This window comes from Excalfactoria chinensis, chromosome 4 (assembly GCF_039878825.1).
Source record: "Excalfactoria chinensis isolate bCotChi1 chromosome 4, bCotChi1.hap2, whole genome shotgun sequence".
Classification (NCBI taxonomy): domain Eukaryota; kingdom Metazoa; phylum Chordata; class Aves; order Galliformes; family Phasianidae; genus Excalfactoria; species Excalfactoria chinensis.
The window spans coordinates 83,498,419-83,516,046 of NC_092828.1; the positions used below are offsets into that span (position 1 = coordinate 83,498,419).

The 17,628-nt window shown below is 46.5% G+C and overlaps 1 protein-coding gene across 6 annotated transcripts in view; it reads right to left on the reverse strand.

Annotated features, from left to right (window-relative positions):
* KLHL13 (kelch like family member 13) overlaps positions 1 to 11,498 on the reverse strand; it is a 65,476-nt gene extending 53,978 nt beyond the window's left edge. The window contains exons 1-2 of one of the 6 annotated variants that reach the window (XM_072334381.1): positions 11,390 to 11,498; positions 3,052 to 3,116 (exon numbers count right to left, since the gene is read on the reverse strand). In XM_072334381.1, coding sequence (XP_072190482.1) covers positions 3,052 to 3,116 — 65 coding nt within the window. In that variant the 5' untranslated portion in view covers positions 11,390 to 11,498. Of the gene's footprint in view, positions 1 to 3,051; positions 3,117 to 4,197; positions 4,411 to 9,383; positions 9,496 to 11,389 lie in introns of those variants that run through there. The other 5 variants (XM_072334383.1, XM_072334385.1, XM_072334384.1 and 2 more) reach the window with 5 other exon arrangements.
* Positions 11,499 to 17,628: the final 6,130 nt, after the last annotated feature.

Genomic DNA, 17,628 nt, shown 5'->3' on the forward strand with positions numbered 1-17,628 from the left:
TCCCATGCACACACTCAGCAGCTGGGTAAGGAGCAGAGGAAGAAAGCAGCACTGCCCCTTTTAGCATCAGCTGACTCCATCTGAGATTGAGCTGTGACCTTAAACATAGAACAACTTTAATCTTTAAGTTATAGATGATTTAAGAGACTCCCCCTAAATCACGTAGTGTCCTTTTCAGCATGTATTTATGTTATTTTAAGGTAGGATGTAGAACAGTTTCATTAGGGAATTTTCACAGTAACAGGTATCAGAGTTCCATTACTCGAGTGGCATTAACATATATCACATACCAGCTGATAATCAATAATTAAGTAGATCATTAGTGCTTTCCATCTATAAATAGCATGTATAGATAAACATTTTCAAAGAAAAAAGAATTTAGTCCCCTCACAGAAAGAGCCCCTACATCTACAGAGCATCCAACTGAAGTCATTTATCACAGTTGACCAAGGTGCACCATTTTGAAAAGCTCATGATGATTACGACCACAGAGAGGTTGTTAACCCTCCAAAAAGCCCTGAAGGCACAGCTACCAGCTTGTAACCTACATGGATTGCTCCTCTTTCTACAACAGTTCCATTCTCTACAGTTTGCCACAGATTTACTGCTCAGGAAGGGTTAAGCCGAAAGGCATTTTCACTATAGACTGAAAACAAGTGGTTGTAAGAGGAATTCAGACCCTCCAAAGTAACACAATGCACACTTCAGTATCCTGAAATCATACAGTTCTCAAGAAGCTTTTCAAGTAGCCAGTACATCTCATCTGACGACAGAAGGCTCAGAACATCAGAACCTATTCCCCCATTTTCCTGCTGTAAAAGCTTCCTCTGCCACATTAAATCTCCTCTGCTACATTACATACCAGAGCATCACAGCCACTCGCTTCAATGAGAAATTAAATCCTTGAGCTGCCACTCAAGTCCCCTTGCAACAAGGCACCTTGGAATCACTTCTCACCCAACCCAACCTTCCCACCTGCTGTTGCTTTATTCAGCCACATCCTTTACCTGCAGGCTTCATCTAATCCACATCCGTGAAGTTATCTACATATGCAAATAAAGGCCTGGGAAGAATGTTTTGGGATGACATTAGTCAGTACGATTTCAATCGCTGCCTGGAAGCTTATTAATTCTGGAGTGCTGTTAATGGGTGAAGCAGAAAGTAAGGACTAATTGGCACTGGAATGAGATGGCCTTTGAAGTCCCTTCCAACCCAAGCCATTCCAGGACAGAACATCAAGTTGCAGATCAACTCAGAAGCCAAGGGAAACTGATGCCTATTAACAGTATTTTGAGCCTGCCTCAAGAAGAGAACCACTGAAGTGACATAACTCAGGCAACACCATGACATGAGGATACCCACAGCACACTCACTGGCTTATCATAAACCAATGACATGAGAATTGAGATTAAAATGTTACTTATTAAGTACCATACAGATACCTTCTAACACTGCAGGATTAACACTGGAGAGGAGATGTGGATTCCTAATACTACTTGTCCTAGAAACAGAACGTTCATCACCTCCCAAATACAAGGACCTTGAACACCAGCACAACACCAATCCAGCTCTTGAAGCCCCTGTGACCATCCCAAGGGAAGAGCCAGAGGTACGAGAATCACTTCCATCCTTAGAACTCCTCTCAGCCCCAATACACAGACCACTATTTGCCCCTTTTCAGCTACACAGGACAAGCTTCTGCAAAGGCTGAGGGCAGTCAGCTCTAACAATGCTTCCTTGTGCCGCAGATGCAGCTTTGCACATACAAAGAGCCAAACAGCTTTCCATCTATCAATTGTTCTGACAGATGATCTAATCTACATAATTTGATCCAGAATTACAATTTAGCAATTGCAGAATTTTACTGCAGGACATTTCTGGTCTTTTCAAGATATTGAAACTGGCTAGCATTTCTAGTATATTAACCAGCTTTTGAAAGCTTTACATAAGGACTGCTCTCAGGAAAGAATTAGAAGCGATGCGGTTGCAGAGCTCCATAAGAACAAGTGAAATATCTCTCATTTGAACATTAGCATGTTTGGCATTTAAACTGCTGTGAAGAGTTAAGATACAAGGGGCTGCTCATTTCCAACTGATTACAACCAATTCATGACATTCAACAATATCAAAAGCTTTCTAATTTCTGTCCCCGTCAAGGCTGGCTGATAGTGTCAACAGCACCAAACTCAGCTGAAATTTACACTTCACAAGCATGATTCTCACCCACACAGTCCCTCGTAAATCATCTGTTTTGCACTGGGAAAAATCCAGCACAATATATTTCCTATGCATCAATTTAAGGATGCCTTTCGCAACAGAGGAGGACGACTACTTAAAGAATATGGAGCGTGTACACACAAATATTTACTTACGCTTCCTTCAAAATGGAAAGTTTCAGACTGCCAACGTCACAAAAATATCTGAATATTTTGATCAGCACTCAAGATGATCTTTAAAGGCACTTGCTTTCTCAGATACAGAAGCTTGGTAACCAACTCCTATTATATGCTTCACGCAAGGAAAACACCTTGCAGAAGTTAGATATGAAGGGCCAGACCAAAAACCTGCTGAACCTTCTACTCGCTCAATAGCGGGCAGCTCCCAAGCAGTGCAGGTAACAACTAACACAGCGCTGCACTGCTGACCCCATTCATGAGCTGGTATTTTAGGGTCTCTCTCACCCCAACTGCATCCAGAATGCAGTTTTCACCACTCCATAATTCACCTTTCCCCTCTGTTAATAAGTCTAATCACATTTCAAACTTGTTTGTCTTTATGATATTGCGTGACAGTAAAGCATTACAGCCAGCACCTCCCACCTCATGGAGCAGCACCCATAGCAGCCCTCCCAGCTCCAGGACCCTCCCTTTTCCAACCCCATCCTTGATTCACTGTAGTGCTCTTTCACTGCACAAGAAGCTGGAAGCACACCTTTTCCCTAGGCTACACAATACATTGCCTGGTTATATTAATGGAACAGGAATGCTTATGCCAGGGTTTAGCCATACAAATCAAATTAGTTGCATAGACAAAGCATCTCAACTTTCTTACTGTTCATGGCAGGATCCCAGGGCTATGTTTCGCCATTCCCAAGTAGTCCAGGTTAATTTTGACATCTAGAACAAGGTTCAGGAAGAGAAAAAAGAATTGTCACACACGTTTGCACACTATTATTCACTGTAGATGTTATTTTAAAGAACTGCAGGGTACAGCATCTCCAGCAGAGCTAACTATTGGTTTCTGCAGCGTTTTGAGCTGTCTCCACTGTGAGTGGAAAATTGGACAGCCCCTGTTCTTGCCTGCAGGGAAAGCTGATCTAACTTGTTACTGTCGTGCCCTGCTCTTCTTCCATGTATACACAGAAACTCTCATATGCAATTCTGCAAGACAACAGCTCCTAGTAAAAATCAATTCCAATAGCATTGTTGAAGACAAACATCAGAGCCAATTTTCACTTAAGCTCGTCAATCTCCAGATCAGAAGCAGAGCCACCATTTTATATAAACCGCTGAATGCAAAGAAGCCCCAGGAGGTACGGAAGCCCTAGCAGAAGTAATGCCTTGCATCACACCACTAAACCAAGCCTGCTTTTATGAATTCAGCTCACAGCTGCTGTCGCAGCAGGAAGCTATCTGGCTGGGCTTACAACAACACTACAAGTTACAACTGAGCTGAAATAGGATAAAGTTACAGTGAAAGGTTTCACAGCCGTTTGAAAGCCATCTTTCTGTGCGGAAGGAACAACTGGAGAGCAGAAGAGGAGAGGAGACACTGCTTTTCTTTGTAAAGCCAGTGCGGCAACTGCCAAGGGAAAGCAGCCAGCCACCTCTACATGCAAGGAGCACTCCGTAGCACTGTCATTTGCAATGGCAGTCTTTTCTTTCATTCTTTCCAATGCAAAGTGTGGAAACGCTGGCAAAAGGGCCGCCTGCTTCTGCTTCCACGGGGTTTCCTCTCAGAAAACAAAATTAAAGCATTGCACAAGGCAACCTGCACGCTCATATTCAGCAAGCACCAATACATTACTGGCACTTCCACAGTTCAGTGAAAGGTTAGAGACATTTTCTCCAACTACAAGCCCTTCCCAATATGAGATGAAGTTATACATCTACCTAAACAATAAAACTAACAAAAAATGATAGCGAATGCTTCGTTAGACAGCAGTTTAACCAAACATAACCAAAACAGAGGTGTTACCTGAAGATCAGATGCATTATTGCAGTCTTATTTCACCAAGTGCCCTTCTCCATTGATATTCCTCCTTTAAATGCATCGCTACTTTTATAGATACCCCTTTATGTACAGCAGTCGGAAAGACTCATGTTCCAGAACTGAATAAATATTCATATGCAAGAAGGTTTCTGCTGGCAAGAAGCCCTCTAGGAACTGGGCATGCAACCCAGGCTTCCCACCACCCCGCCTGAGTATGCCATATAAATCTCCATCTATGCAAAGCAGTGTCAGGCTGCCCCAATGACACACACACAAGCATTACAGTGGAGGTCTTTATGAAAGGCCTTCAGCGATGAAAAAAAAACTAGAACAACATCAGACTTGTTAGACACATCTGGGATGGCACTGAGACAATGAAGTCAATACAAAGATAGCATTTTTTCCTCCAGCCCACTCCTTTTTTTCCTCCTCCCCGTTCCTTTCTCCACCATTATTCATTCTTGACTCAGGAACATGAAGTGCTGCCATGCAAACTCTTCTCTTGCAGTCATTTGCTGGGCTAACTCCCTCCTACTATTAATTTTACTAATGAATAGACAATCTAAACTACTAAAGAGAGCTGATTAGAACCATAGCGTTGATTCTTTTGGGGGCGTGCAGGAAAGACAGCACAGAGCAGCACAGAACTCAGCAACATAGCTAGCAGCATCCCCAGCCTGGCAGCACAATAACAGCACCTTAGTTATCACCCTGCACCCCAATAAGCCATGCCCACATCTCACTTGCTATCCATGTTTCTGCCTGTCCAGCAGTCTCATGAACCTCTGCCCTGGATTTGGATCTCCTCCTGGACACAGCTGTGCCCTGGAGGAGCTCATCACCCTCAGCTGCTTGTCACTGCTCTGCCAGAAGGCCACCAGCTGAGCTGCCCTTAAGTACTTTCTAACCTATTTACTCAGGATCAACTGATACAAAGGCTGATTATTTGTGCTATTCAAACCACCCCAGCTTATTTTGGCTGTCATGCCACAGAAGAGCTCACACAATCGTCTCAGCTGCTAGAGGTAAGGTTAACAGTCCCCTTAACCAAACATTCACCTCTTCCAAACCTGGGAATGACATCCAAAAGCAAACCAAGACACAATATCCCTAATGGCACCCCAAAAGAAACTACAGTTCTCGGCACACTCATCACTATCCAAGGATTTCATTTTAAAAGGAAGGCAAGTCTTGCTTCTATCAGCTCAGCTCTTAACAAGGAACTCACCCAACTCCCAGAGCCCTGCCTGCAGGGACAGCCACGTGCACTGCGTATTAACACTGCACGCAAGCCTCTGTCCTTGAAGACAGACAGCCATCAGGTTGCCTTCGGGCTACAGGTACAAAAACGATACCACCCTATGCTAAAGTTAGACTACATGCTTAGTAAGATATTGCCCGTGATGCTGACTGCTTCGTTATTTCCCCATGTCCACCCCACACACAAGGCTTACAAAAATAACAGGTGAAAGACTATAGTAAGCACAGTAAGATTTAAGAACAGAAACTGCCTTTGTTCTGTGTATGCAAAGCAGAGATTTCAAGGCGTTGGTCCATTTGTCTCTTAAACAGTACCACTGATTTTACAGGGGTTGGGGGGAAGGAGAGTAGCATCCTAAGATAGAGGTACTCCTCAAAAGCCACAAAGCATAGCCTTTCATTAGTAGTTAAAATATTATCTTAGGAAAGCGTGTTAAAGCCTGGAATTCAACACCAACCAAAAACAGTATCAACTTCTAGAAAGTCAGCTATCAGAGATACACAGGTCAGCAAGAGCCATTAATTAATAACGAGCAAGGTGTTACAGTGGGAAGCCTGAACACCTTGGGGTTGCTGTCATTTGCAAAAGGAGAGGCTGGGGAGTTGTACCAAGGTCCAGTTAGAACCTCACTGCAAACTCCTCCATGAATTGAGCCTTATTTTATGTTATTAAACCACTCCTGGCCAACATTAGCCTAACTGCAAAGATTCAGGACAGAATCACTCACCAACACTATGATATCACTACAATAACTGGTTGAGTTGACATCACTTCAACTCTAAGATAGCAGACACCACCTTTATCTCATTACAGCTCTTCTTAAAACGATGAAACTCCTGGTTTGGCTATGAAGGACAATCTCTAGGCAAGATATGGAGGAAAGACCCACTTGGATTACCAAACACCCCAAAGTAGCCCTCCTATCATTAGAGATGCCCATGGTTTACACTGCCCACACAACACAGAGTCAATAAACACCTACACACTTACCATTACTCCCCCACAACAAAGCAAGTACCCACCAGAGACTGCTGTGATTTGCATAGCCACTGAGGGAGCAAAGGCAAGGCAGCTGGGGCAGTCCAACAAACCAAATATTGTTGACTTGTCTACATTTAGCCTTCAGTCCTCTTATAGCTCAACTGCTTAACCCAAAGTTTCCCATTTGAAGGTAGAAGCTCTCCAAGTCTTCAGTTTATGCAAAACATCCCACATGGGCCCAGATGGAAATGAGCTCTACTTAATACTGTGTGCAAATAAACTTAGAACGTTGGGCACAACAGCCCAGCTCAATTGTCATTTCAGATTTTTATATCACTGGTAAATTACAAATTCAATACTGAGGAAAGCAAAGCTGGTTACGTTGTTTTCTGAACAAAAAACCTTCCAATATAAGCATGAAATAGCATTATTAACATGTGATGGTGTTTTGTAACTTCCACTTGCTACTACAGAAGTTATTCACAAGCAACGAACAGAAAGATGACAGGGGAGGGAACATGGGAGGAATGAACTATTAATGACTTCTACAACTCTGGCCCCCTCAGTAGATAACTGGCTATAAAAATACACAGACCATGTGCCAAAGAGTGTAGGACTCCAGTGCCACTCGTGGCTTTCTTTAAATAACAGATGTGCCACTTACTTCCTCTGCTCTATTCAAAATCTGCAGGCAGCCATAAGCTTGCCCAGAACCGTGCCAGTTTCATAACAGCAGCTACTTGAAAGCTGGGCACTGAGATGCTCGAGTCGAGAAGGCACAGAGCAACCCACCTCCCCATGGCTTCCTCCAGGAGACAGCCAGTGTCAGTGAGCAGGACACAGCCCAGCACTTGTGTTCCAAGACAAAAGCTTTCCCTCCGCTTTATTTTAGTGTGGAATTCACACTCTCATACCAACTCAAGCCCCCGGTAAGATATTTGCGTGGCTCACCCAGCTCCTGTGCAGGCAAACAAGTAGCTGGAAAAGATCTAAAAGGCAGCTGAAAGCATGAGACATTTGAAGCATAAGGATCACGTCCCTCTGTGTGAGCCAGGAGGAGCGGGCTGCCTCCCCTCACATCATTCCTGCCTCAACTTGTGGGAGCAGCAGCAAGGTGTAGCCACAGGGTGAGAACCTGAGCAAAGCACCACTGAGTGGGTTCACTTCCCAGGAGATAAGCAGCACAAAAAGGTAACTCCACTGATTGGCTTTGGACGGATTCGTGGATCAAGTTTAACATTTTAAAGAACTGAAATAAGATTTGGTGGTTCTTCATGGAATTATGTCAACATATGGAATTCAACAGAAACAGGGCTTTGACTTCAGAGCATTGGATGTTGTGCCAGCAGAGCAGAAGCCTGCTGGTCAGCTCAGATCTTCACCTTGCCATAGTGTTGGGTATCTCAGATCAGCATTATCAGATAAGGTCACTTTCTCTAAAGAACCAAAGTTCCCACGATGCTAAATGAAGAGCATGTGGAATACACTCAGCTTGAAGAGAGAACAGACCACTCATACCAGACCTTAGCAAGCAATCAGGATAAGGGAATTAGATTGAAATCCACTTGCTTATCCTTGCTTTCTCAGGGTTCTCTTTAAGACCTAGTCATTGTATACCTTAAAAATTCTGTTTTTTGGTTATTGTGATGTGAAACCGACCCTCCTTGTAACAACAGCTTGCTCTTGACCAGATGGAGGTGAAGTCAAGCTTGTTTACAGCATAACCACAGCTTTCATTTGTCATCTTGCTAAAGCAAGGTCTGCAGTTTCCCAATGGTACAGACCGATAAAATTGGCCTTCTGTTTGTTTTTCTCACCAGGAACAACGGAACAGAATTCCTTCGCTGCAAAGACAGAAACGTACATTCAAAGGGATCAGCAGATTGAGACACTGAGCAACACAGTAACTTAAAACACCTCTAAAGCCTCAGAGCTGGAGGTATTTAAATCACCTCATCCCTATGTTCAACCATGAGATACGTGCAATACAGCTGGTCTATAAGCAAGGTGGGATGTCTTGGACATGGAGAAGGTCTCTACCCTAAAGCGGTTTCTGAACTTCTACCTTCATCCAAGTAAAGAGACTTCAGACAGGCAGGACAAACAGGCACACGCACCAGTGGGAAGAAGGAGCCAAACAAAGGAGTCCGATCCTATGGGTAAATAGCCTCGCTACTTTGATGACTGGGAGCTAGTTCTGCTTCTGGCCCATCCACAGTGCAGAAAAACCTCAGCATGTGTGTCCTGCCAAGAGCCTCCAGTGTGCATCAAACCCAGGCAGTGGGGTCCCTCAAAGAGCAACGGATCATAAGCGTATGTATGGATCATAAGCAGAGAATATGATCCATACAAAGTAGGTGTAGAGCACCTGGTAGGGCTGATAGTCTTAAGCATGGAAGTGGAAAAAACTCTAGGGTTTGCAAAATTTAAGCAACTACAAGACAGGGCAAAAGCTGAGGACTTTGACAGCTGAACTCCTGCTTACATCTGTTGCCACGTCTACATTCACCTATACATAAATACCCTTACACTGTAAATATCTCCTACTAAAACCGAGCAGAATAGCTCTAAAATGGTAAGCACGTTGGCATTGCCAAGTAGATCTCATGTATTTCACAATGATGGAATACACCACCAAGCAGCTGCATCAATTACAAACATCTTAAAAACAAAAGCCCCAAGAAATCATATGACCAGCATCATTAGTATTTACAACAAAGCACTGTTTTCCACAAAGGGAAACAAAAAAAAGACATTCCCTGCAGGGAGTTTAAAGCAAAACGGTTGATTAACAACACAAATCCATCACTGCTGCACTCCCCATAATAATAATAGTAATAGTAATAATAATAATAATAACAACAACACATGCTGTTTTAAAAGTGCTTCTCAAAATAGGCATGGAGATATCAAATTGGAAGATACTGACCATGGGATATCTCTTGGGTTTTCTTTTAACGTGTCTTCTGAAATAAGTCAAGGGGATCTGCCAAGCTCTGTCCCAGCTCACAAGCTGCTGGATAGAACTGATGGAAATAGAGCTGTGGGAATTTAAAGCACAAAGCGTATAACTCTGAAAGGAAAGCAGAACACGTTGCCCCATCTATTTCAGCTCTTACCTACCTCCCACTCGCACTGACAACTATATACACTGTGCCAAAGTTGTGATAAAGGCATCTACCCATGTGAACTTAGCCCGAGGCCATCGAAGTCAGCTTTCCTAAGCTATTAGAAGTCATTAGAAAAGTTCTGTGCTATCGATACAGGGCACCAGGCACACACTGAAGCCTCTCTCAGAAGCAGCTGGCTCCTAAAACAAATGGCTCCATTTGTTCAATCACTCCGTGCTGCAGTACCTCTAAGTTTTGCCAGCTCTGATGTGAGAGAGTTAAAGAAGAAAAGCCAGATGCTAAGAACCACAGCAACTCCAGCACGACAATGAAAAAAGAGCATTTCTGGTACTTTTTGCTTGCAGTGTCTGTGTAGGTGGTACAGTAACTCTAGTAGAAGCACTTCTGGCAGAACACGTGGCAGATTCATTCAGAGTCCCCAGCAGCAAGTGGCATTTGTAGCACTGATTAATTTCTAATAGCTGGACCATGCTAAGAGCCCTCAGTGTAATGGTGCTGGAACTGCCAATTCCAAATGCAGAGGTTATGCCTTAGATCAAGGCAGCTTGATCTCCACTATCAAAGGAACAGCTACCAATACATTAAACTGAGATGCACTGAACGTGAGACAGTTTGCTGCAGGTTTGTTTCTATTTTCTCGAGGCACTAAGCTCGATGCAAAACAGAAAACATCCTTAAGGTTACCAGAATCCAGGGGCAGGGAAAGCAATGCTGTACTCTGTGCCCACAGGGATGGTTCCCTATAGCCAGTCCACATGCCAGCACCAGAGTCCTGCTGGATACAACAGAACCACAGCCTCACACAATTCACTATCGGAGAACCTTTAACAGAACAAGCAGAATAAAACCAAACACTGCCTGGTGAAAAGCCACTCCAATTCACATTTGACACGTGGTGTCAAGCCAATGCTCCCCAGAAACGGAGCTGCTCCTTTGAAGCCCAGCAGCACGCTGATCTGTGCCGGCAGCTTTGAACATCAGAAGCAAAGGGAAATGTTTAGAAGCACGATTTTGAAATACAGCAAATCAAAGAGATGAGAAGCAGCGCACCCAGCCTCTCATTTAGCCCGAGTTGCTGCCCAAACTTTTACTACCAGCACGGCAGAGTATGTCAGTGCTAAGTGGCACTGCAGAACAGGCTGCACCGTGCAACCAGCAAAGCCCTGAAAGTTCCCACCAGCGTTCCCTGTGCGTGCAGCTCATTGGCAAGAGAAGAAGGAAAGCTGCTCGGTGCCACACTACCTCAGTCCCCGGGCTGCATTTACATGAGCTAGGAGGCATTCCTGGCGCAGACTTCTTGGCAGGTCCAAGTCAGCATCAGCCTCATTAACGCTCGGAGCATTCAGGCTAACGAGACCCTCGCCAGGCAGAGCCGATGTGCAGAATTACACACGGAACGCAGGGTGCCAAGCAGCCCAAGTTCACACCGCACTTCTTACACGGAGGCGAAAAGTCCTTAGTGAGGTTTAACAACAGCAGAGCTCGGCCTGAATTTTAGCTAAGAGGGAGATGAGCGAGGTACCCACGACCCACAGCTACAGCCCTACTGCTAACGCACCTCACAAACAACCCCAGGACTCCGCTGCCCCGCGTACAGACCACAGCACAACCAACAGCGATGGGCTCTAAGGGCCGAGGGGAGGCACCGAGGACCCCGAGGCCGTACAACAACGCCAGGAAGAAGGGAGCCGGGGGCACACGCAGCCCCCCAGCCCCGTCCGAGGCGCGCAGGCCCCGTGACCCCCGGTCCCCCACTCCGAACGGAGCCGAAACGCGCAGCATCCCCCCCCGGCCCCTCACTCACCTGCAAGCCCCGGCCGCGGGCCCCGCTCCGGAGCGCTCCCTAAGTACCGAGCGCGGCCCCGCGCCCGCCGCCTGGCCACGCCTCCCCGGCAGCGCGCGTCACCGCGCCAACATGGCGGGCTCGCGCATGCGCACGTGGCGGCGCCCAGGGGAAAGCGTGGAGGGTGGGGCGTAAGACGGAAAGGGGCGTGGTCTAATAGCCGGAGTGGGCGTGGTCTTGCTGTTGGGGGCGGGGCCTACGGGCTGGGGGCGGGGCTAAAGGAAGGGAGCAGGGCTGGTAATTAGGGAGCGGCGTTGATAGGAAAGGTTAATTGAGGCCATCCCATGGGGCTGCTTGCTCATTAAAAAGTTTCCGGACTTCCCCATGAAAGGCAGTGGCGCAGGTGTGTCAGACTCCATGCAGCATGCTCTGAAAGTAATGCCTCCTATTTGTTTCCATGGGAGGTGGCGCGGACACAAAGAGCACGACGACCCTAGTTGACAGAGCAGGTTCTCAGCTGCAAAATGCTGTTTTGTCTGCATCGCCAGGTCATGCAAAGAGCACAACGCCCGCTAAGAGAATTTCCCATTCAAAAGCTGTACCTGATTTTATCTAAAAGTGAAAAAAAAAAGTGGTTTCTACGTGCCATGTGAGCTCTCACCAACTCATTCTGAACGTTTTCCATAGGTTATAACAGGACCTATTACAAAACCGAATGCAGAACTTGGGCAGAAGAGGAACTAGGCCCCGTGACCAAGTGCATCCAGTACTAGCAGTTCTGCAGATATTCTCTGCTGAATTTCCCTTAAGCATCTCAGTAGCTCCAACTGCAGCACCCACAGATGTGTGCTCCCAGCAGCATTCCCCAGCTGCTCCGACTTGCTTTGCCTGCAAAGGGAACCCTGCAACCTAGGACTCCTTCTATGAGTGCTCCCAGAGCAATGCAAGAGGCATCCACTTGCTGCTGGCTCTTGGAGTGAGCTCAGGGACGGTGCAAGCATTGCTTCTGCCTCCCTGTTCCTCTTGGCTTTTCTGTGTGCTGTAGTATGGAAAGCAATCGCTTTCAGGATCCGTGTTCCAGAGCCACGGGGATGTGATACTGGGGGATGGGCACGGTGGGGTGAGCTGGGGTTGGGCTTGGAGATCTTAGTGGACTTTTCCAACCTTCACAGTCCTATGATTCTATGACCTGCTCCTGTTCCAAGGAGCTGTCAGAGCAGACACATAGTGTCCTGTGCTCCATCCCCACTTCCATCAGCAGGAAGGGGAAGGGGAAGGGGAAGGGGAAGGGGAAGGGGAAGGGGAAGGGGAAGGGGAAGGGGAAGGGGAAGGGGAAGGGGAAGGGGAAGGGGAAGGGGAAGGGGAAGGGGAAGGGGAAGGGGAAGGGGAAGGGGAAGGGGAAGGGGAAGGAGAAGGGGAGGGGAGGGGAGGGGAGGGGAGGGGAGGGGAGGGGAGGGGAGGGGAGGGGAGGGGAGGGGAGGGGAGGGGAGGGGAGGGGAGGGAAGGGAAGGGAAGGGAAGGGAAGGGAAGGGAAGGGAAGGGAAGGGAAGGGAAGGGAAGGGAAGGGAAGGGAAGGGAAGGGAAGGGAAGGGAAGGGAAGGGAAGGGAAGGGAAGGGAAGGGAAGGGAAGGGAAGGGAAGGGAAGGGAAGGGAAGGGAAGGGAAGGGAAGGGAAGGGAAGGGAAGGGAAGGGAAGGGAAGGGAAGGGAAAGGGAAAGGGAAGGGAAAGGGAAAGGGAAGGGAAAGGGAAAGGGAAAGGAAAGGGAAAGGGAAAGGGAAAGGGAAAGGGAAAGGGAAAGGGAAAGGGAAAGGGAAAGGGAAAGGGAAGGGAAAGGGAAAGGGAAGGGAAAGAAAAGGGAAGGGAAAGGGAAAGGAAAGGGAAAGGGAAAGGAAAGGGAAAGGGAAAGGAAAAGGGAAAGGAAAAGGAAAAGGGAAAGGAAAAGGGAAAGGGAAAGGGAAAGGGAAAGGAAAAGGAAAAGGGAAAGGGAAAGGGAAAGGGAAAGGGAAAGGGAAAGGGAAAGGGAAAGGAAAAGGAAAAGGAAAAGGAAAAGGAAAAGGAAAAGGAAAAGGAAAAGGAAAAGGAAAAGGAAAAGGAAAAGGAAAAGGAAAAGGAAAAGGAAAAGGAAAGCATTACAGACCTGAGGAGTTTAGGAGGATAAATGAGATGTGAAAGGAATGAAAGAAGGAAGGGAGAAGCAGAGAAGCGTGCTGCAGGAAGCAGAGTCGGTGACATGCAGCAGAGGAAGACATCCTGTGTAGTTAGAGGTTTAAGTGCCTCGGGCATTTGGAGTGCTTGCAAAATTTAACATAGCAGCTACAGAGGCAATATCTGACCTAAATACACCACTTACATCCTTATATTAACGGGGTCTACCATTTCCTTTCATCAGCAGAGGCCCATTGCCCAGAGAATAAATTGCCATGGTGAACACACAACACGTTTTAGACTTCATCTTGCAAATTCTTGCAGGACTGTGATATCTACATTTGCAATGAGGACCTCCTCATCTTTAGGCACTGATGCACAGCCAGCCCTTTCCAGCTCCAGCCTGCAGTCCCAGCCCATGCCCTTCACCTCCCAGGATTTCATTCACAGAAGACATCCAGACATGAATATCAATCCTAATTCCCCCCTCCTGCTGGTTTTTGTCTTTCTGTGCTGTCTGTCTTTGAGATGTATTGTTAATGAAGAGTAGTGGGGCTCCTGAATTAGTTGTATTATTTCTCTGCATGGCTCTTTTTCTTCATTTTTGAGGCCGTAGGGAAAGGGGTGGCAACGTGAAGTTTGGATCACAGATTTTCAGCAAGTCTGAAGTCTCAGTTGTCTGATTTTTTTAAGGCCAATTTGGACCTTCATCCTCTCTTTTCCAACACTTTGCTCTCTGTCTGGATTTTAGTGCCCTTGATAAAGAAAAAAAATAGCCAAACACAATATTTTGTTTTCTGTTGCTACATCAGAATTGAAGCCATAGAAGTGAGGAAATGCTCCAAAAAAAAAGCATCCATGAAAGAGCAAAATACAAAACTCAACTTCAAATACGCATCTCTAAAGCATGCATTTTGTCTTTTAATACCATTTCCATCCACGTCTCCTCTTGCAGGAAGGGATGAACCCTTCCTGCACCCACAGGTGGGGATGGACGGAGAAGAAGCTCTGCTCCACCCAACACAGCTCAACACAATGGAGGAGGAGTGACCTGAGCCAAGTATCTGTATACGTAATTCTGCTATCAAAGCAAAGATACAGACTTCTGTCATATACCATTTGTTGTATCACAAGGAAAGGATTAAAAGCAAGTTTTTGCCTGTCTGTTGGAAACGCTCGTGCTGATTTCTGAAGCCTTGCTCCTTTGCACAGCATCTGATCAAAGCTGGTTATGACACGTGTTCAGGCAGAGGACCTCCTGTTACCTTTCACAGAAACAGCACAAGTTTACCACTGTGTGTCCCTGCTCTCCAGAATGGAAGCTCAGACTTTCTGCAGCAATCGATAGCTCTTAGACCCAAGCAATCCATCTTCCGGCTAATTTCCAACAAAGATCACAATGGATATTAAAGAAATTATTGATTGCTGCCAGGAAATGCATTAACAAATCTGTCTCAAGCTCGTTGGTTCCGAGTGGAGCACATTTATTAACTTTCAATGATGGGGAAGTCCTCAGTAATCAGCTGAGCTGACCCAGTAGGAAAGGAACTTAGCGCGCAGTGAGCTGCCCCTGAACCAGGTCAGGGGGACAAAATGGGATGGTACAGTGCCTGTTTCCAAAGGGACTGCTTTAGAAAGAAGCTTCAGGCTGCCACAGGGCAAAATGAAGCATCTCACAGTGATTTTCCCAATAACAATAAACACAGCACATGTTAAACTTACCTGCTCTCCCACCCCGAGGCACAAAGGAGTGATGGATTTGGGTGCAGCTCCCAGCACAAAGCTGGGCTGCAGGAGCTGCAGCAAAGGGTGCATTTGCAGAATTATTTCTTTAGAGATGAAGGAATCATCACAAAATGTGCTGACTCCACTGGGACATCACGGAGTGTACGCAGGATGAGCAGAACCTCATGGAATGGGCACAGCTCATCGCAAGGTGCTTTACTGCAGAAGTTGTGCAGATAAAAATCCTTCATTGCACTCAAAGTCTGCGCCTTTGCCTTGCTGGCCCGCAAAAAGGGTGTTGACTGTGGAGGGAAAACAAAGCAGCTGTTCAGCTTGATGTGTTAGCAACAGGGGAAAGTTTCACCCGTGGGGTGCATTTGACAATAAAGAACAGCACTCAGCCCATAGCATCACAGATACACTGAGTTCAATATCCCATAGTGTGTGCGGGATGTAGAGAAAGCAAGAGCAAAACTCCAATGTATACAAGCCCAGTACCCAATGTTGGGTCATCTTCCTAGACAAAACAGGGCAGAGGATCCCTGGAAAGCTGCTTGGCAGGTACACCTCTTGCCCACTGAATGTGCCCCTTATTTACACACGTGTTCAACTCCTGCCCTCCTCAAAGCTATGTCAAAGCTAAGTTTTATCTATGGGAAAGAGAAAGAACAGCAAAGGCTGCCAACACTTGGAGGAATCCCGACGCTCTGGCCCTATTCTCTGTGTCCTGGGGCACAGATCACTTATTTGCTTTACTGCCAGGGGGAAATTCTTATAGTTTAAAGGATTTGATTCTCTGTGTTTTGGCTGAAGTTCTCAGCAGCACATAATTTTCCCTTCAGTGAGACAAAATGAATTAGCGTGAAATGGGGGCTGTAAATTACAGGTCATCAGTATTGGCAGGGAAATCATAGGTCCTCAGCAGCACAATAAATACCAGAGGTGAATGCAGTCAATTGCTTTAGAAACTCATTATTTACAACACCGGTCACAGCTGCAGGGCTGTAAATAGTGCTTCTTACTGTTGGGATGTGTATCTCACAGAAGTCTATCCATAAAGTCTGCTTACAGTGCACAGGGGCAAGCCCCGTGAAATTATCATCAGAAGTGAAACAAAAGCAATGGATGAGTGGCTCAGTTGAAGCTGTTCTTCATTCGGTTCAGCATTTTGCTGAAAAACATTTCCATTAAATTATAGAGCAAAAAAAAACATCTCTGGAAAGCTCCCGAAGACAGCTGCAAGTGCACAGCCAGCACCCATCTTCATGCTGCTGCAATCAGAGGGCAGAAGCAAGCCCTGATTGTCTTTGTGCAGAGTTCAGTTGTCTGGGCTCTGACAGTGTATTTTGTGTGATTGGAGCCTGCAGCTGGCAATGATGTGACAGATTCCCCTTTCCTTCCAGGCATCCCGCACGGCTGCTCTCCAGCAATCCCCACAGGAAGTCCTAATGCAGGTGGTCAGGGGGAGAGGGGGGGAAAGGAAATTGTTCTTCACATTTCCCCTCCGGAGCACAGGTTGCAACATGCAGTCCCTCTCATTACGCCCTGTCCTGCTTGGGGGTATAACATCACCTCATTCAGACCAGGGCTCTTGCTGCAGAAGTCACCGCTCCTCTCCACCTATGGCCAGATGTGCACCCAGGGGACATCAGCTTCTGTTGTGCATGGTTTGCATCCTGCTTGAATGCTCAGGATCATGCTGTAGAGCCACCAACCTTCACATTTAATACCACACCAGTCTGCCCAGGGCCCCATCCAACGTGGCCTTGAATACCTCCAGGGATGGGGCATCCACAACCTCTCTGGGCAGCCTGTTGCAGCAGCTCACTGCTCTCATAGTAAAGAGATTCATCATTTTTAACAGTTATTCTTTCCCATCTTTGTTGCCTGTCCAGCCCATGCATCCCGGTGGGCAATTTGGAAAATGAAATGAGAATTTCCTCCAAATGAGAATGACTGCATCCATCATCAGAGCTGCTGATTCTGGGTCTCCTTTGTGCAGTTTGGATGCAGTTCCCCAGAGGCAGCTCCCAAAAGCACCGGGCTGAGCCTGTACTCTGAGATCCTTTTCAGGATTAAAAGAAGGGAGACACTGAGTCTTTGAGCCACTTCGGGTCCTTTGTTTTCATAAACAGGTTCAGATTCCAAAGGACACATTTCTGACAGTGGAAACTTCTCCTGTCAAGAAGGCCTGAAAGGCGAAATCACTGCCCCTGCCTCACTGCATCCCTATGTGGTGCTCACAAAGGCAGGTGATGCCCTGGATGCTTTCATGCTTTTTGTTCTGGAGCTCCTGAGGAGCTATAAGGAATCATACTTCAATACAGCACATCTGGATGTTAGCTGCATCGTATCCTACATCTGAGCAGAAAGACATTAAGATCAAACCT